The sequence below is a fragment of the Phytophthora sojae genome, assembly GCF_000149755.1.
Source record: "Phytophthora sojae unplaced genomic scaffold PHYSOscaffold_4, whole genome shotgun sequence".
Lineage (NCBI taxonomy): Eukaryota > Oomycota > Peronosporomycetes > Peronosporales > Peronosporaceae > Phytophthora > Phytophthora sojae.
Genome location: NW_009258118.1, coordinates 3,403,289 through 3,424,265, shown reverse-complemented (window position 1 = coordinate 3,424,265; position 20,977 = coordinate 3,403,289). Strand labels below are relative to the sequence as shown.

Here is a 20,977-nt window from a genome sequence, read left to right as displayed (position 1 = left end):
TGACTTGACTTGCGCGCGAGACGTACAATTGCCGAATGAGCGAGCAACTCGACCAAAAAGGCCCCGAGCAGTTCTGGGAAAGGATGCGAGTGGTGGATGACACGGTTAATCGTCGAAGCCCATCACGCCGTTAGCCCTCTCGCGGAAACGCTCGCGTTAATGTCGTTAATCCCGTTGGTCTCACGAGCTCGCTCACTCTTCAATCGACCGCCTTCCTCTCAAGCCACGCTCTAAACGGAAACGCACACTATCGCAATGAAGACCGTCTTCGCTCTCGTCGCTGCGCTGGCCTGCGCGGCTGCTCTTGTCGCTGCGGCCGAGGAACCCGTCGTCAACAGCGTTGCTGCCGAGTCCGTGCCGCTGAACAACGCTGCCGACACCGAGGACCGCCGCTATTACGGCGGCAACCGTGGATACTACCGTGGCTATGGCGGCACCTACGGCTACGGCGGACGCCCCGGGCACTACTAAGCGCTGGGAATCCTGATGCTGGAAGCTCCGTGCTAGCTAGCTTACGCGATTAAAGCACAGCAGTAGCAGCAGCTCCCAAGAGCTGCTCGTAGCCTGGTCAAAATAACAAAAGACCCACTTCAACTTGCCTTTCATGTCATGAGTCTTGAGCGATTTTGGCCGAGGAGCTGCATGTACTTTTTGACTGGCTAAAATTATCGTTCTTGCAGCACACACCTTCGGGCGACATTCATACTGCACCTGCGAACGCAGCCTCCTCTTGTGGCGAATGCGGCTTCGAGTGGCGGCTTCGCCTTCGGGCACGCTAGCGTCCAGCCTCACATGCTACTGTATCACGGCGCCGCGACTGCGTGGACCGCGTGCACGCTGGCACCTCTACGCTCGAAATGGTGAGGCACGCGAAAAACCCATTTTGTGTTTTATTCGATTTTGGGTGACTGAAGTGTATACACACGTATACTTATGTTCATGGCGCGGAGTGCGCCCCACTGCAGTGCAGCGATGAAGGCCCTTCATCTTCCAAATCAGCTCACACGGCAACGCGGCAGACTGGGAGGCGCCCATTATTGAGGACGCCCATTGAGGACACCTCGGTCCGCACAGCGAAATTGGTGGACGAAACACCACAATCTTTGGCGAAGAGACGCAGGGCGACACTTCAACTTAACAGCGGTCACGCCATTCCGCAGTCGCTCCTGCCATGGCGTTCCAGGCGCGGCACCGCTGGATGATCCAGCGGCTGCAGCTGGGCCTGGGCTTCCAGGACGAGACGCACGTGGAGGAGCTCATGCGCGGCAACGGCATCATGGAGCAGCTCTCGCGCTTCTTCCGCGCCGACGGCCCCACCAAGATCTTCTTCTACTACCAGGCCAAGGGCGTCCCAGGCGACGACACCCTCTCGTCCTCCACGGCCGAGCTGCTGCTGCAGCAGCAGAGGGACAAACCCGCGCGCAAGGAGCTCTTCGTGACGGACGGCCTGGACGAGACGCTGCAGGGCCGCGCCGTCTTCTTCGCCAAGGTGGCGCCCGATCCAGCGGATACCCAGGACGAGGACCGGATGCCGTGGAGCAGCAGAGGCCGAGAGGCGCAATCCGAGGCGGAGGAAGCTGCAGCAGCGGACCCAGCGACGGACGAGAGCTTCTCGTACGACACGGCGCCTCGCCTGCCGCTGGACCCGGCGGTCGCCAACGACCACTTGCTGACCTACGGCGTGCTGGACTCGTCCGTGCTGCTGTCGATCGAGACGCACTTGTCCCAGTTGTTCGTGCCCATGCTGGCCGCCAGAGAGGAGAGCGAGTGGGGCCAGGCCGAGAGCGACGCGCGCAACGAGTTCATGCTGGGGCTCAAGAGCTTCGTGACGGACGTGCAGGAGAACCTCAAGGCCATGAACACGGGTCTGGACCTGCGCAAGCCCGACAAGAGGTACGACCCGTCGGACACGAGGAGCTTGTCCAAGCTGTCGTCCGATGACGGAGCCGTGCAACACTTTGTGGAGCTGGTCAAGGACTGGTGCAAGCAGACGGAGGCGTATCTCGAGGATAACGACCAGGGCCGGTGGGAGTCGCACGAGGCCGGACCTGCCACCGAGCTCGAGTACTGGAAGCGACGGCTGCAGCGACTCATGGGCATCACGGAGCAGCTCAAGACCAAGGAGTGCAAGATGGTCACGGGCGTGCTGAACGTTGTCTCCAAGCTGCAGGACGGAGCCATGGACAAGCTGGGCATCACTCAGCTGCTGCGGCAGTGGAAGCAGATCGACACTAACATCACGGAGGCGTCCAACGAGGCCAAGGACAACGTCAAGTACCTCGCTACGTTGGAGCGCTTCATCGAGCCGCTGTACACGGGGACCCCTACGTCTGTGGTGGACGCTCTGCCTGCGCTTATGAACTCCGTCAAGATGATCCACACCATCGCGCGCTACTACAACACGACGGAGCGGATGACCAAGCTCTTCATGAAGATCACCAACCAGATGATCACTTTGTGCAAGAACAGTCTGGTCGGACGCGAGCCTCCCGAGGCCATTTGGGAGAAGGACCCGGAAGATCTCCTGCTTGGACTCGAGTCGTGTCTGAAGCTCAACGAAGCGTATCAAGAGCAGTATCGACTGACCAAGGACAAGCTCCTGACGATGCCCAAGGGCAAGCAGTTCGACTTCAGCGAGACACAAATCTTCGGCAAGTTCGATCTCTTCTGTCGGAGGCTGGTCAAGCTCATCGACATGTTCAGCACCATCCACCAGTTCCGCGCTCTGGCTCAGCACTCGCTCGAGGGCATGGACGCGCTGCTGGCGTCTTTCAACACCATCATCCGGGAGTTTCGCGCGCACAAGCACGACCTGCTGGACTTCCACAACAACAAGTTCGACCGCGATTACGTCGAGTTCAACATCCAGATCGCAGACCTCGAGGCGTCTCTGCAGCAGTTCATCAACGTAAGTTTCGACTCGATCACGAGCATCGAGCAGTCGCTTCAGTTGCTCAAGCAGTTCCAGCAGATTCTGCAGCGCGAGACGCTGCGCAGCGACTTGGACTCCAAGTTCACCGTCATTTTCCACAACTACGGACTGGATCTGTCGCACGTGCAGGAGCTCTACGAAAGACATCGACACGACCCTCCAGTGGCCCGAAATCTCCCTCCAGTTGCTGGCAACATCCTCTGGTCGCGCCACTTGCTTCGGCGAATCGAAGAGCCCATGCGCAAATTCGAGAGCAACCCGACTGTGCTCTCCACGAAAGACTCGAAGAAGATCATCAAAACGTACAACAAGGTCGCGCGTACGCTCGTGGCGTTCGAGTACTTGTGGTACGAAGCGTGGTGCCGCTCTGTTGAAAGTGCTCGAGCAGGTCTCCACGCTACGCTCATCATTCGACATCCAGAAACTGGCCGGCTTTTCGTAAACTTTGACAAGGAAATACTGCAGCTCATCCGCGAGGCTCGCTGTTTGGATCGCATGGGCATCGAGGTACCGGAAAATGCACGGATGGTCATGCTCCAGGAGGACAAGTTTAAGGCTTATTACAACGACCTGAGCTACGCTCTGCACGAGTACGACCGCGTGACAGCGAAGATCATTCCGGTTACGGCTGTGTTACTTCGGCCTCACTTGGAAGACCTCCAGCAGAAGCTTCGACCTGGACTCGTGACGCTTACGTGGACGAGCATGAACATTGATGCGTACACAGCTGTAGCTCACGCGGCGTTGCAGCGACTCGAGGAGCTCATTTCAAGTGTCTTGGACGCCATTGAAAACCGCATCGAGAAGAACTTGGTGCTTGTGTCCAAGGCCTCGCTCGTGCACCTCCCTACCGATCAATCCTTTGCACTGGATGACTTCGTACGTATGCAGGAAAAGCACGTGGCGAATGTCACGCGGCAGCTCGCAGCGAAGAATGTCGAGATTGAAAATGCCGTGGAGGATGTACTGCGGCTGATCTGCGACTATAATTTGGATGGTAGCTCCTCGGCGGCAGCTAGTCTTGTGAATAGTGGGGGCGTCTCAGCTACTTCAGTGTCAACTACAATTGCGTGCAATACAGAAGCGATGGAGACGTTCCGCAACTTCTACAGGAACCTCTTTTACCGCTCGCTTGTAACCTGCACGAAGCAGTCGCTGGATGCCATCAAGAAGCGCGTTTGCTCTAAGGCTGGAACGGGCTTCCTCTTCTTGGAGCGACCGTTCTTCGAGGTTGACGTCCAGCTCTCCGTTCCGTCCGTCAGGTTGAGTCCGTCGCTGGATGATATCCAAAAAGCGATCAACCGATCGGCTGTCGCTGTGCTCCGCTGCTCCAAGAGTCTGTACGAGTGGGGACAACAAAGCGTTTTCCCAGAAACTGCACGGACGAGTTTGTTTGAGCGGCTCGGGTGCGACACAGAGATCATCAAGGTGGCTATCCTCCTCACCGGAGCTCTGCATGGCACCAAGAACCAGGTCCACGAGTACCTCTCGGCCTTCAAGAAGTACGACTGGCTCTGGAAGGAAGACATGGAGTTTCGCTACAACCAGTTCATGCAGCGCAACCCGCTCATCCAGGATTTCGAGACAGAGCTGCGTCACTTCATGGCCGTGGAGGCGGAGATCTCTCTCATCGCGCCAGTTCACAACATCGCTGTGTTGTCTTTAAACACCAAGAACCTCAAGCTCCAGCTGCGCAACGAGTGCCGCCAATGGAAGGTACAGTACTCGGATAAAGTCCACCAACAGGCCCGCACAGCGCTGTTCAACCTTACGGATTATATCCGCACGACGACGTCGAAGCTCAGTACGCGCGTGGAATCCCTCGATGCACTTCGCTTTGTCATGGGCGTGTTGAAGGAGGTTCGGGAGCGCGAGTCTGCCATCGAAATGGAGCTAAATCCCATCGCGGACATGTACGACATGCTCGAGCACTTTCTCCCCGGTGGGTATATGGACAAGGACGAGATGGATCAGAAGAGCGTCCTGCGTGGTTCATGGCGGAAGCTTGTCGACTATGCAGAAGAAGTCACTGACAACCTCTCGGAGGTGCAGGGAGGCTTCAAGAAGCAGCTGATCAAGGACGTCAAGGATTTCCAGGCGGATGTGGCAGTGTTTCGAGGCGATTACGAAGCCAACGGGCCGATGGCGTCGGGGCTTGAGCCCGCCGAGGCAGTCGAGCGTCTCAAGCGCTTCAAGGATCTACTTGGGATCCGCGAGCGGAAGCTCGAAGTGTTCTCAGCCGGAGAGGAATTATTTGGCATGCGTCCTACCGAATACCCCGAGATTGTTCGCACTCGCAAGGAGATGGCGCTGCTAGATCAGCTCTACGGTCTCTACATGGACGTCGAGAGGACCATGGACGAGTTCCGCGGGATCCCATGGGTGCAGGTTGGCGCGAATGTGGAGCGTATGAGCGACTGCTTCGCTGGCTTTGACCAGCGCTGTAAGAAGATGCCCAAGAATTTGTGCGAATGGGAGGCGTACGGCATCCTGCGGAAGGTGATCGCCGAGTTCCTCGAGGTTTTGCCCATTGTGCGCGAGCTGACGAGAGAAAGCATCAAGCCTCGTCACTGGGAGGAGATCATCAAGGCCTGCAACGGCCAGCGGCTCCCGTACGACAACGACTCGTTCAAATTCCAGGACGTCCTCGATGCCAAGCTTCTCACCTGGAAAGAGGACGTTGAGTACATTTGCGAGAGCGCGCAGAAGCAGCTGCAGATTGAACACAAGCTGCGTGATCTCACGGATCGTTGGGCTGGTACAGCGTTTGAATTCAGTGAATGGAGAGCGCGAAGTGTGCCTGTGCTCAAGGGCTACGGCCAGATTATTGAGGATCTCGAGGAAGGCCAACTGCAACTCCAAGCCATATTGAGCATGAGGCACGTGGTGTTCTTCAAGGACCGAGTACAAGCCAAGCTGGCTCAACTCTCCGACACAGCGGATGTTCTCGAACTGTGGGCGAAGGTCCAGACACTGTGGATGTCTCTCGAATCTGTCTTCACGGGTGGGGATATCGCCAAGCAGATGCCCCTTGAGGCCAAGAAGTTCGCGAAAATCGACAAAGACTGGCTGAAAGTCATGAGCAAGGCGTCCGAAGTGGGCTTCGTCGTGGCTTGCTGCTCCAACGAGCTACTCCGCAGCACGCTCCCGTCTCTCTTCAGCGAGCTGGAAAAGTGTCAGAAGTCGCTGGAGGGATATCTCGAGCAAAAGCGCAAGAAGTTCCCGCGGTTCTACTTCGTCTCAAACCCGCTCTTGCTGCTCATCTTGTCACGGGGCTCCGATCCAGCAGCTGTGCAGCAGTACTACGAGAAAATCTTCGACAGCATCAGCCAAGTCGTGCACGAAAGGCCCATGTCGGCTTCTTCGGAAGCCAAAGCTTCATCGTCTTCAGCTGCTGCCGCTTCAACCCCGAACGCGAAGCGGAAGATCGTTGAAATCAAGTCTTTAGTGGGCAACGACGAGGAAACCATCTCGCTGGTGCAGCCTGTGCTGCCTGATGGGAACATTGAAGACTGGCTGGGGATGCTGGAGAAGGAGATGCGGCGTACACTCAAGACGCTTTGTCGCCAAGCTGCAGCCGACTGCTCCTCCGGTTCACTGCGAGAGTTTGTGAGCAAAACCTGCGCACAGTTCGCGCTGCTTGGCATTCAGCTAAGCTGGACAGCAGAGTGTCAAGACGCACTGCAGCGTTGTCGGACTACCAAGGGGATCATGGCACAGACAGCCAAGCGCCACGGCACCATGTTATCCGAGCTGTCTTCTTGGTGTCTTACCGATTTGGGCACGAAGCTCACCCGTACTAAAGTGGAGACTCTAATCACGATTCAAGTGCATCAACGCGACTGCTTCCTGGAGCTCTGCAGACTGTACAAGGAGAAGAAACTCTCGGATGCCAACGACTTCGAGTGGCTCAAGCAAGCACGCTTCTATTGGCGTGTGGGCGGTCAAGGGGCTTTCGATTCCGTGGGCCCGGACGCCTGCTTGATCTCGATCTGCGACGTGGACTTCAAGTACGCGTTCGAGTACTTGGGCTGCAAGGAGCGATTGGTTATCACGCCGCTCACAGACCGCGCCTACATCACGTTGTCTCAAGCTCTGGGAATGCATCTAGGAGGAGCTCCTGCCGGTCCTGCTGGTACGGGCAAGACCGAGACGGTGAAAGACCTGGGGCGCAGTCTTGGAGTGTACGTGATCGTCACCAACTGCACAGACCAGCAGCGCTACTCGGACATGGCCAAGATCTTCAAGGGTCTCTGCCAAGGAGGCCTCTGGGGCTGCTTCGATGAGTTTAACCGCATTGAACTCCCCGTGCTTTCGGTTGTTGCTCAGCAAGTTCTGGCAATCACGAACGCTAAGCGCGTGCAGGCTCCGACGTTTACGTTCCCGGGTGATCCACTGCCTATCGGTCTACACACGGATGCGGCGTACTTCATCACGATGAATCCAGGATACCAAGGGCGGCAGGAGCTGCCGGAGAACCTCAAGGCGCTCTTCCGAGGTGTGGCAATGATGGTCCCCGATCGTGAAATTATCATGAAAGTCCGACTGTGTGCTGTCGGCTACGACGCGTTTGCCGAGCTAGCTCGCAAGTTCAAGACGCTTTACGCTGTGTGTGAGGGTCAACTGTCCAAGCAGCGTCACTACGACTTCGGGCTGCGGAATATTTTATCTGTTTTGCGTTCTGCGGGTGCTACAAAGCGCGATAACCTGCTCGCTAGCGAGGAATTGCTCATGATGACGACTCTGCGGGACATGAATCTCTCCAAGTTGGTGGCCGCGGACGTCCCGATTTTCTTGTCGCTGTTGCGCGATATTTTCCCAGGCGTGGAGCCTGCTCCTTCAGGAAATGGACAAGGACACAGCAGCAGTAACGAGATCGCTGGGGCCATTGAAGACGTACTACAGAAGACGCAAAGCTGGCCGCCTCCTGCAACGTGGAGCGCCAAGGTGACCCAACTGTACGAGACTCAGCTCGTGCGTCACGGTATCGCGCTGGTTGGGCCCGCTGGCTCGGGCAAGTCCGAGATTTTGAGGACCTTGCAGACGGCGTTGGGGTTCCACACGCGCACGCCGCATCGTCAAGTACGGTTGAACCCGAAGGCAGTACGCGCGGAGGAACTGTTTGGCGAGACCGATCGGTTGTCTGGAGAATGGGTCGACGGCGTTTTCGCAGCAATTTGGGCCAAGTTCAACGATCGATCCAGGAAAGACGTCGCCTGGTTGGTCTGCGATGGGCCCGTTGATGCGGTTTGGATTGAAAATTTGAACACCGTCTTGGACGACAATAAGCTGCTGACTTTGGCCAACGGCGATCGTCTGCCGATGACGGACAATTGCAAGTTGCTGTTCGAGGTCGAGGACCTGCGCAATGCCTCACCTGCGACTGTATCCCGTGCTGGAATCGTGTACGTAAGCGACACAGATCTGGATTGGGAACCAGTGGCGCAACGGTGGCTGCGACTGCGACCAGATTCGCAGCGAGCAGCGTTGGCGCGAAGTATCCGCACGCTTGTAGGTGGAAGTGAGACGACGCCGACTTCAGGTTCTGGGCACCTGTTCGAGTTCTTGAGCCGACGGTGCCGTCCGGTGATGAACGCGCCCCGAGTGGCGTTGATCCAGTCCTGCTTGAACTTATTGCAGTCGTTGATGGAGCGTTGTGAACTCAGTGAGCACTCGGCTATAGACATGGAGTTGGAACTGGAGCGGTTGTTTGCATTTTCGCTTGCGTGGGCGGTTGGAGGCGTGCTGGACCTCGAGGACCGAGTAAAGCTGCACTACTATCTGGTTGAAAAGGCCCCCGCAACGACATTCCCACCGTTGACGGCAACATCAGGCGCAGTGGCCACCACTCACGACTCGCATGACACGCAGAAGGGAACAACAGCGAGCTCAAACTCTGCCCAGCCGTTGACAATCTTCGACCACTTCTTGCATCCGTCGACGCTCGAGTGGGAGAAGTGGGCGCTCGATAGCTGCGAGAACCTGCTAGCACGCACGAGTGGTGTTGTGAACGTTGGGCGTCTGATCATCCCCACAACCGACACCGCGCGTGCGCTGCATTTGTTGGAGCACCTTCACGCCAGCCAACTCCCCGTGCTGCTTGTAGGCGAGCCAGGAACGGGCAAGTCAACACTTGCGCGTTTATTTTTCGAGAGCCGATCGTCGGGGAGCAATGGTCAAGGTGGAGAGGGCTTGGCGTGCAGGACATTGATCTTTTCGGGCGCCACTCTAGGTGGAGCCTTCCAAGCCACAGTCGAAGGCGATCTGGAGAAGCGCGGAGGCAAGACGTTCGGCCCGTCAAACGGCCAGCAACTCACGTTGTTCATGGATGATCTGTCCATGCCAGCGCTCAATGAGTGGGGAGACCAGCCCACGCTTGAAGTCGTGCGCCAACTAGTGGAAACTCGAACTTTGTGCTTCCTCGACAAGGACAAGCGTGGTGATATCAAGGTGATCGAGGGCTTGCGCTTCCTCGCGGCCATGGGGCTCCCTCTAGCCGGGAAGAATGACGCCCCAGCTCGCCTTAAGCGTCACTTTTTCATCCTGAACTTGCTGCCTCCCTCGCCGGAGGTGGCTGAAGCCATCTTCGCCCAACTAACCCGCTGGCGGTTCCTTCCTGACATGGACGGCAGCAGTTCAACCGCAGGCATCCCCAAGAAGTATCTGTTCGATCTAATTAACCGTCTCGCGGCAGCCTCCGTGCAGCTCTGGCTCTGGTTGCGCCGCTCGATGCCGCCGACACCGCAGAAGTTCCACTACGTCTTTAGCTTACGCGAGCTCAGTCGCAGTTTCCAAGGTTTGTTGCGAGCTCCGGTCGAGAGCGCGACCGCTTCGGATAGATCCCTGGTTCGGCTTTGGCAGCATGAAAGTGAGCGAGTGTTTGCCGACAGACTTGTCTCGCTCGAAGACAAGCAGCGCTTCTGTGACGAACTCACCGCCGTCGCCGAAGGACTGGTCTCGAAGCTGGTTGGAAGCACAGGCAGCTCAAGCTCCGTTGCAAACAAGGAGAAGACGGACGGCCACCTGCCGCACCATTCCCCACAACGCCAGCAGTCCGTGCACTCAGTCCTGAGCGCAAGACAAGCCATGATGTTCGTGGACTTCCTCCAAGACCAACCTTTGGACGAGTTTGGTGAGCCCGTGGGGGATCTACCTCGCAACTATGAGCCCGTGTCCAGCGTGAACTCTCTGCGTACCAGGGTGGAGCATCTTTTGGCGCAGTTCAACCGCGAGAATCCTGGGCGAGCGTTGCCTCCGCTTATCCTGTTCGAGGAAGCTCTGTTCCACTTGGCTCGACTGACGCGTGTGCTGGGTCTTGCTCAGAGCAACATGATGCTGGTTGGAGTCGGTGGATCAGGCAAGCAGTCGCTGGCTCGCCTTGCAGCCGCGTTGAGTGGCCACGAGCTCTGTCAGTTGGCAGTCACCAAGGCGTACACGCTCTCAGCTTTCCTCGACGACCTCCGTGGACTGTGTAAGACTGCGGGACAAGTTGGCAAGGGGGTCGTTTTCCTGCTCACTGAAGCCGACATCAAGGACGACTCGTTCTTGGAGCAGGTTAACGCTCTTCTAGCGACGGGTGAAGTGCCCGGTTTGTTCCCGCGTGACGAGTTGGTCGCTATGGCAAGCGAGTTAAGAGGAGCCATGCAGCGTGAATGTCCTGACCGCGCCGACACGCTGCCCAACCTCACGCGGTTCTTCCACGACCGTGTGCGTCGGAACCTCCACGTGGTGTTGTGCCTGTCGCCGGTGAGCTCACGCTTCGCCGACCGCTGTCGTGAGTTCCCGCACCTCGTTAATGGCTGCACTATCGACTGGTTCCTGCCGTGGCCCGAAGAAGCGCTGACCGCGGTGAGTCAAGGGTACCTCGACAAGTTCGGACTCGAGACTCCTCCAGCTACTAAAGAAGCGCTGGTGGTTCAAATGGGGAGGATGCATCAAGCTGTCGAGAAGGTCAGCGGTGAGTACTTTATGCGGCGACGGCGACGTGTTGTGCAGACTCCGCGCAGCTTTCTCAGCTTCCTGACGACATACAAAGAGCTGTATGCTGAGAAGTTGAGCGGAGTACGGCACCAGGAAGGAGCAGTGAACTTGGGACTTCATAAACTGGGTCAGGGTGCTCAGGATGTGGAGCGGATGAAAGTTGTGCTTAAGGAGGAGGAAGCGAAGCTCGTGGCAGCAGAAGCAGCGGCTAACAAAATGCTGGAGACGCTACAGGTCAAGTCTCTCGAGGCGAAGAAGGAGAACGACATTGTCCAGCAGATCCGTGAGCAGTGTTTGGCCGACGCAGCCATCATTTTGGCGGAGAAGGAGGCGGCCGAGGAGGACCTCAAGCGCGCGCAACCCTTCCTGGACGAAGCGGAGAGAGCAGCGAGCAGCATCCGACCGAATGACCTGAATGAACTCAAGAAGTTGGCCAAGCCAGGCGATATCATTAAACTCATCTTCGACTGTGTAGCTATCTTACAGATGGCACCGTTGTTGAAAGTTGAGCGCGCGCCCGTGACGCTGGGCGTTGGGAAGGAGAAACACACGTGCGACTTCCTCCTGGACTCGTTTCAGATCGCCAAGTCGGGAATGCTGGCCGACACGCGCTTCCTGCAGAATATTTTCTACTTCTCCAAGCACCAAAAGGACCAGATGAACGACGAAACGCTGGAGCTCATGGCGCCTTACATGGAGCTTGCCGGGTTTAGTGCTCCAGTGGCCAAGAACGCGTCGAAAGCTGCAGAAGGACTGTTCTGCTGGGTGAAAGCCATGAGCATGTACCACGAGGCGTCCAAGGTGGTGAAACCCAAGCTGGAAGCGCTGCGCATTGCCGAGGGGAAGTTTGAGGCTGCCCAAGCGAGGCTGCAGAGCTCGGAAGACAAGCTACAGAAGTGTCAGAATGTGCTCACTCGACTGCAGGAGGACTTCCAGACCCAAATGGCCGAGAAAGCTCGAGTTGAAGCCTTCGCTCAAGCTACGAAGCGCAAGATGGAGCAAGCTACAGCTCTCATCGGTGGACTTGGTGGCGAGAAGGTGCGGTGGACCGAGGACTCGAACCGGTTTGTGGAGCGGAAGCAGCATCTAGTGGGCGATTGCGCTCTAGCCGCAGCCTTCCTCTGCTACTGCGGACCGTTCAACCGAGAGTATCGAGACCTACTGCTACGTGAACGCCTTCCCTACGAGCTGGGTGTAGTACCAACCCTTCCAGCCCCAGGAGCTTCAGGCAGCAATAGTACTGCTACCGCTAGCCTAGCGAAACCATCGTTCACGATCCCTCTGACCCGCGGCTTGGCGCTGGAAGAATTTCTCGCCGATGCTGGGACTGTCAGTGACTGGAAGATGCAAGGCTTACCGTCAGATCCTCTCTCCATCCAGAATGGTTTACTAGTAGCGCGAGCGCCCCGTTTCCCGTTGCTGATCGATCCACAAGGTCAAGCGCTGGCGTGGGTTTTACGCCGAGAGGCCGAACGCTTGCCCTCTATGGGGGTGGTCTCCGTTAGCAGTCCGAAACTGCGTGAGATTCTTGAGCACTGCGTTGGAGAAGGCAAAGCGTTGGTGCTAGACGGCGTGGACGGTGCTGACCCCGACCCAATGATGGCAAACGTTCTGGACAAAAACTTCGTCGTGCGCGCCAAGGGGAAGTTCGTCAAGATCATGGATCGGCTGTGCGAGTACCAGGAGGATTTCGCCTTGTACCTGACGACTCGCGTTCCAAACCCACACTTCTCGCCGGAGCTGCAGGCTCGAACGCTCGTTGTGGACTTCACCGTCACGCAGAAAGGTCTTGAGGAGCAGCTACTGGCTCAGGTTATCCGCCAAGAGCAGCGCTCGCTGGAAGAGCAGCTCGAGCGTGTGCAGTTCGAGCTTAACGCTAACGCGAAAGCGCTCGTGGCTCTCGACGCGTTGTTGCTTGAGCGACTTTCAGCTAGCAAGGCCAACCTGCTGGACGATGTGGAGTTGGTGTCTGTCTTGGCGAACACGAAAGCGAAAGCGACCGAAGTCAACGACAAGATCCTCGCAGCCGAGGAAGTGAAACGAGGTATTGACGAAAAGCGCGAGCACTATCGCCCAGTCGCCGCGCGTGGGTCGGTGCTCTACTTCGGCATCGTCGACTTTGCGGCGGTGAACGCCATGTACCAGACGTCGCTGGATCAATTCCTCCAGCTATTCGTCCGTGGCATCGAGGAGGCGGAGCGCTCCGCACTCGCCTCGAAGCGTGTTACGTACATCCTGGAGACGCTCACGTACATTGTCTTCCGCTATGTGAACCGCGGTCTGTACGATCGTCACCGCCTCAGCTTCTTGTTGATGATTGCGTTGAAGATCCTCGTTGCTGCGGACTGTGTAACTCCAGCGGATGTGACGCTCTTCCTTAAGGCCGGGGCATCGCGGAAGTTGTCGAGTGACCAGCCTAAACCATTCGGGTGGATGCCGACGGGCGCGTGGCTTAACGCCGTGCAGCTCGCGAGTGAGAAGCCACACTTCCGTAACCTGCTCGGGGATCTCGAGCGCAGTGAAAGTGCGTGGCGCAAGTGGTTCGAGGACAATGAGCCGGAGCGTCTAGCGGTGCCTGACTACGAAGGGCTCCTATTCGACCCTCGAGCCATCACAGCAAACCTCCACTTCCATCGACTACTACTGGTACGCTCATTGCGTGAAGACCGAACGATTCCTGCAGTTCTCGACTTCATTCGTGCTATTGAATTCATCGAAGGCAGCGTTGGCGTGAGTCTTTCGAGAGTCCCAGCGCTAGGCCCTCGCTACGCGGAGCCCATTACGGATACGGTGGAAAGTGTGTACCAGGAGATGAAAGCTGAGACGCCGGTGCTGTATTTGCTGTCTCCTGGAGCGGACCCAACTGAGTCCATTGAGCAGCTAGCACGAAGGAAGCGCCAGAGTGTGACGACCATCTCCATGGGCGAGGGTCAAGAGGCTGTGGCAGCGCGCACTGTAGCCTCCGCTATGCTGAACGGCTCGTGGGTTCTGCTGCAGAACTGTCATCTTGGATTAAATTACTTGGACTCTCTGTGTGAGGCGCTCACTGGTGCGAATGGAGGAAGTGCAGGGAATAGCGGCAATACTGCAGCTCCTGCGCGTGCTCCAGAGTTTCGGTTGTTCCTGACTTCGGAGCCGCATCCAGATTTCCCGATTGCTCTACTGCATCGAAGTACGAAAGTGACGAACGAACCGCCTGCTGGTCTGCGTGCAGGTTTGCTACGCAGCTTTACGGTGCTAGTGGATCAGGACAAACTGGACCGGCTTGAGAGCCCTTCGTGGCGCTCACTTCTCTTTGCCGTGTGTTTCTTGCATGCGGTGGTGGTTGAACGCCGCAAGTTTGGACCGCTGGGCTTCAGTGTGCCGTACGAGTTCAACGCTGGAGACATGGGCGCGTCGCTGAGCTTCCTGGAGCGTCATTTGTTCACGTCACCGACGCCATCATGGCCGACGGTGCAGTATATGGTGGCGGAAGTGCACTATGGCGGTCGGATCATGGATGAGCTGGACCGGAGGCTCTTCCGTGCCTACTGCGATGCATGGTTCAACCCGACACTACTTGGTAGCTCCTTTTCCTTCAACCCGGAGGTGAAGCTGTCCACAGGGACAGGCACCGTGTCGTCTTCAGGTCAGCTATTCAACTACTGTCTGCCGGAGTCCTCAATGGCGGAGATCGAAGAGTACCATCGGTTCATCGCTGCGTTCCCGAGTGTCGACTCACCAGAAGTCTTCGGACTGCACCCGAACGCTGATCTGACGTATCGCGTCAAGGAAGTCTCCGCCCTGCTCGGCACCATCGTTGACACCCAGCCTACCGACGCTGACACTGGCTCTGGGAATGCTGCTACGGCCAGTAAACCGGAAACTCGGGAAGACATTATCCAGCAAAAGATCCGTGAGCTGCTATCAGCGCTACCACAAGGAGGAGATGAGGCATTGAGTGAAGAATCGTTGGGTCAAGCTCTGCGTTCAAAGGTCCTCGGAGGTGGGCTTGAACTGCCTCTGAATCTGTTCCTGTGTCAAGAAGCTCGAGCGCTACGGCACGTCCTGAAATTCGTCCGAGCTTCACTCATAAAGACCCAGCGCGCGTTAGCAGGTGAAGTTTTGCTTACGTCTTCACTGCGTGAAACCGGCGAAGCGATATTTGACGGCAAGGTGCCTCCCGCGTGGGTGGCAAACGAGCAAGCGTGGCTAGCCGGAACATTGGGGCTTTGGGTTACGGGTCTTATCGACCGAGTGAACCAGCTACGCGTATGGCTGGATCGCGGCCGTCCATCCAGCTTCTGGCTGGCGGGTTTCTCCAACCCGCAGGGGTTCCTGACTGCCGTAGCGCAGGAATCGACTCGAGCGCATGCGAGCGAGCGCTGGGCGCTGGACGACGTGGTCTACTACAGCGAGGTGACGGACTACGAGCGGCTGGAGCAGATCAAGCAACCTCCACGCGAAGGTGTGCTGGTGCATGGGTTGATGCTGGACGGTGCGGCCTGGAACCGACCCGATGGGACGTTGGTGGAGCAGGAGCCGAAGCGGTTGTTCGCCCCCCTCCCTGCCATCTACGTCACGGCTGCAACCAAAGCACACAAAAAGACCCGAGCAGCACAAGACCATGGACCTTACGGAGCCTACGAAGCCCCAGTTTATCGATACGCCAGAAGGACTGACAAGCACTACATCTTCTCAGTGCCGCTCGCTTCCAGAGACCATCGCCCATTGCATTGGACGCTGCGAGGTGTCGCTCTGCTCTGCTCGACGGATCAGTAATAGTAAAAGGGATAGTTTGTAAACGTGCAAATGGTTTGGTTGAAAGGATCAATGAAAGAGCGAAAGGTACAAACAGGGTTTGTCATTCATTCAAAAACTCGTCAGAAGCCTTAACGACGGCAACAAGAAGGCTATTGTTGGAACCATACTATCACCACAAACAAAGTGTTTCCCGCGATATTCAGGCTGTGTTCGAGATGGCTACCAAAAAGCACTTTTATCCGCATTGGGAAAAACTTTTTTTTATGCATCCATCGGCTACTTTCTATTACATGGGGATTTATTGTATTATCTAGGATTAATTCTATTAACGAACCAATGCCATCAATGTTTTAAATCGGAATCGTATTCAAATAAATGTTCTTTAAATTTAGATTTACCGATAATTCATGCATGGCTTTAAAACCTAAAGCTACATTAAGTCAGTTTTACTGACCCCATCGCAGACTTAATTAGCACCACGCATTACGACAGGGCCTGCCAACACTATACTTCTTGGTGCAAAATTTGAGTCCAAACTACACTAACCACAGTCTTGTGTTATTCACGACTATAGGTAGGTGGTGTATGGTGCTAGCACTCAAATGGTATTGCCAAACCTATTTTGCATTACCAGCCTATCTAGCAGTGCGTGATACCAAAGCTGGCCCACAAATAGACGACAGGTCGTATGAGCAACCGATATCTTTACGGTGGCATAGGAGTACTAAGGTAGTGGGTCAGGCGCTATCATATCATGGGCAACAGTCCTCCCAGCTGTTGAATAATGGAGCATCAGAAGTAGTTAAGCCGGGGGTCATTTCTCGCTCTACTACTTGGTGCAGAGTCATGCTGTCTTGCTAACCTCACCACTAGAGTAGTGTCGCTCTATACGATAAAACGATGCTGTCCCTCCTAACAAAGTACGCAGAACGGGTCATGGCTTTCCCGTAAACGACTTTCAAGCGATGGGGGTGTAATCGAGCCATGTCGAAGTGTTACCAAGTCCAGATTGAATGTTGAGCTGGATAGATCCTAAGGTGTAGCCGCCGCGGGTGGACTGGGGATGGATAACATGAGAACCAGGTCGGAGGGCTTCCAGGCGACTATAAACAATACGGTTTCCTCCTTGCCCCCCCCCTCCTCGAGGCATTGGTGCCGTAGCTAGGGCCGGTGTAGCCACCGCAGGTGAGCTGTGGGTCGGCAAGGCGAGAATCGGGACCGAGGTCTTCCACGAGGTTGTAGGCTGCGTGTGGTGGTTCATTGGCTGAGTACGATCATGGTGATAAAGGTTTTACCTTGTTTCGCAGCCATCGAGTCACAAGTGCAGTAGCTGGGTGTAGTGCAATGTGTTAACTTTTTCTAGGGGCGTGGAAACGTTTAGACTAACAACGCTTCGCTACAAATATTCAAATATTCGTGCATTGCACGGCAAAGAGTCTGAGTCCGGTTGCGAGATATTCTGTTTGGTTTCACTGCTTGATCCCGAAAAACTATTTTCCCTCGATTGAGGTTTGGGATGTTGTCTACTCCCCTGCCCAACAAAACAAAACGAACATTGGCAAGAAAAACCAGTAGCCCACGTTCGATCCCTCACTTAGGATTGGGTGTTACGTGCTAGCTATTTTAGATTCACAGAGAGAGAAGACAATAATGGAAAACACTCTGCCTTCGCGTAAGCTGGCGCCTCAAATTTATTTTCGGCCTTCGTCCGGGCAAGCCGACCCCCCACCTCATACCGCGGACTTCTCCATCAGCGCTAATTGTTCGCTAATCAATAGAGCCGATTTGCGTTTGCCCTAACTCATGGCGTCAGCAGATCAGCGCAGGAACTTGTGAATCACCACCCGGGAGCATTGCACCCACAGTAGCTATAACACGAACTCCGAGTTGCGAGTAAGGACTAAAAACGTACTTGCGATCGAAGCACACTGAATATAGGTCGCGGTCTAGTTAGTGACAATTATATAGCACTCTACAGTCTACCAAGGGCGTGTCGTATTGAGCTACAGAGGTAGTCATGCAGACGTTTGTTTTGATCTAATGCGATTCATCTGCGCGACCGTATTGCCCTCTAACGACGGTTAAGTAATCCACTAGGTATTAAAATTTACGAAGCGATGATGGCAAGTACTTTGTGTGCATATATCACGAGATTTTGAGATTTATTTGATGTCAAATCGCGTATAAATGATCAAACTATTAATCAATGTATCAAGATTAGAACCATGATCCGAATACAACCCGATTCTATATCATCCACTGCTGCAATGAATACAGCACATACATATTGTTTCTTGTAGGGCTGCGTATTCCTTTATCAAGCTAGCAATTCCATTCATACAGAAACCTTACTGTCACCGTACACGTCGAAGGTGGCGTGTCGAATATTTTGCGAGCTATTTACAATAACCCATGACAGCATACAATATCACCCTCATGCATACAATTAATCGGCGTGTATTGAAAATAGCCGCTAATTAATAGAAAGCAGTCGTCAGGTGCATAAAAATAATCCGCCCCCATCCGCATTTGGCCAACAAAATAGCTGCTTTGGGTGGCTTGAGCTTTTATACCTCAATTTACTAAACCCTCAAGTGCCTTGAAATCGCTACTTTTGACATTCATGGTAGAGGTGTTTTCCACGAAGCAGCTCAAAGCTGTTAAAAAAGCAGGTATTCGAAATGACTAGTTTTAGCGAAATGTTTCGAAATACGCTGTTTCGACTCGAACACTGTCTCATCTACTAATCAGATCACTGTAATATTGAAGTAGTAGCGACAATTGCATAAAATATCAATTCTCCACAAGTAAGATCATAGCGTTCTACCTTCTGCAAAATCATAAAAAACAATAATAGTAGTAAATACTTTAAACTCAAATATGCATAAAGCTAGCATGTGTATATTCATTCCATTCCTGTTTCCGCAGGGTTATCAACTTTTGAAATGGTAATGGCTCTGGTGATTTTACATCGCACTATTTAAAAAATAATTATGCATGGCCAGGCTCTTATTCAAGCTCTACGTGATATTGCCTACATTTTTGCAATAGGTGATCTTCGTAGATGTCCTCCATCCGTTTATTGGGACGTAGCTATGTAGTGAAGCTAGCCTCAAAACGTCTACTTACGTTACCTCTTGACTTTCATAAATATTATAGTAAACATATTTTATCCTTATACTCATTCTTAAACTAAGTACTAACACATTGCATAGTAATATATGACTTTGTAAATATTACTATCCAGAAGATACAGTCTGACCGCTTGCAACCCACTCAAGAATATCTACTAGAAGCCCCTACAACACGATATGCATTCGGTTAAAAACGGGAACACAATGCTCGCAGATAACAACAGTACCTATTCGGTGTTCTGATTCGCCAAGCAAACGATGTAAATCTTTGACTGCCCTTCGCGCTAGCGCCAGAGACCACGCGCACATTTTTTTTTCTGACGTAACATCTCGTCCATTGTTATTGAAAGTTTTTGGCAACCAAAATGCAGCTTATTTAACATTAAGCTCCTTAGTCATGTTCAATTAGGCTTAGCATGAGTAGCATTTGTTATCAAATAATGCATAGCTTATTTACAACCAATTATTAGTTGCATTTTTAGTAAAAATATACTTGATTCACAGTTTTCGTATTATACTTACTCTATTTAGTATACCCCAGTCTAATTTAAAGTTTAGAGTTGGTCTATGTGAATGCAGATTAGACCGTTTATTTTAAATCGCAAAAGTAGCGCTAACCAAAACCCTGTATCAGAGTAATTGCCGCCGTCACTGTAATCGATAGTCTTAACCGCAAGTACAAATTCAAAAAATCGTCATTGACAATATTTTAAAAACTGTAATACTTTTTTGTACATCCCAAAAGAGTTGCGGTTTGTGATTCTTTTTTAAATACCGTCTGTTATTTTCAGATTATTATACCTTGTTTTTCAAGGTTTAAACAACTAGCAATTTGATAAAAATCGAGAATATTTTTTGCCTTTATCATACAAATGGACATTTTTTACGCGATGTTTTTTATTATCACAATCCTATACTTTAGGCGAAATATCAACGACAATGTCGACTTTCGAAATACTCGTAATGATTTGGGTTGGTAGCGGCACTTATAACATCCAGGTAAAACATCTCGAGCGACTTCGGCCTGACGACAATTCCTATTTTCGTAGTTGTGAAAGTTTTAGGATCACATAGAGATGCTTGAGGCGGGGATACACGGGCCTCGCGTGAACTTCGTCCACCAATGTACGCCGCAAAAGTACTTCGATACCTCCGAGGCGGAGGCACACTTGTGGCTGGACACCTACTTACCAAGTGACGACGACTGTGCCGTTCTACAGTCGCGACAAGTGCGTCGTGAGCGAGATCACGACAGGCAAGATGTGCCCCACCAAGAGGTAAACCCCGTACTTTGTCGCCTGCTGCCTGGCAACCAAGCGCTGCCCCGAGTCCTCGAGGTAATGCGCACTTATTCTCGCTCTTCTTCTCCGAGATACTAGCGCCGTGTTACGGTAGGCTGGCTTTCGGGACAGGCTGAAGGACGCACAGCTCTGTCTGCCGTACTATGCACAATTTCTCGCTAGGATGACGAGCAGCAGAAGCCTCTTGTCCGAGTCGCTTGAATGCTAAATCTCCAGAGGCTCGGGCGACGAGATCTACTTGGTCTACCCTGAGAGCACCGAGCGGCTTGAAGCGGGAAGTGAGGTCGCGCTCTAAAAGCTGAAAGCCAGCACGCCAGATACGAGGAAGGTATGGAGAAAGCTCAGAGGCCGTTGAAACACCGCCAGTGGAGCTGTCGCACTCTACTCCAGCATCGGCACGCCCGCGAGAAAGATAGGGAGGGGTACGCCAGGAGGTCTGGAGGCTGAGTTTGCGCGCCATGCACGAGTGAAGCGTCAGCTCCGGGAACACCATCAGTGACGCCTAGACCACCAAAGCACTTGCAAGACAGATCCCAGCTTCCGATCCGCTGAAGTGCTGTCCAGGGTGCTGCTTTTCAGTGGATTGACGGCGCGTTTGGCTAGTCGGGCATTGGAGATCATAGCCAGCTTCAGCTTCAGACGTTACGCCTCACACAGTCTATGTACCTGTTACAAAAAACCCTCGTAGTTAACGGGGTGTGATTAAGCTCTTTGCAAGCACCAAGTCTGTTTTGGCCCTTTTCGCGGTTTAATGACAAACCCGGAAAGTGCCTCGTGCGATTTTTTGTCCTGAAATTCAAGGACCAAAAACTTTGGGAATAAGTACCGAATCCAAATACGCTTTCTTCGGACCCAACTGCTGAAACGTCACCCACAGATAGCTGAGT

General features: G+C 54.0%; 1 protein-coding gene across 1 annotated transcript; it reads left to right on the top strand.

The window, feature by feature from the left end:
* Positions 1-1,171: 1,171 nt before the first annotated feature.
* On the top strand, positions 1,172-15,673 carry PHYSODRAFT_300621 (hypothetical protein; the record flags this gene model as incomplete). The annotated part of the gene is made up of 1 exon (XM_009528375.1): positions 1,172-15,673. One exon carries the CDS (start codon positions 1,172-1,174, stop codon positions 15,671-15,673), a length of 14,502 nt encoding a protein of 4,833 aa, XP_009526670.1.
* Between the last annotated feature and the right edge of the window lie 5,304 nt (positions 15,674-20,977).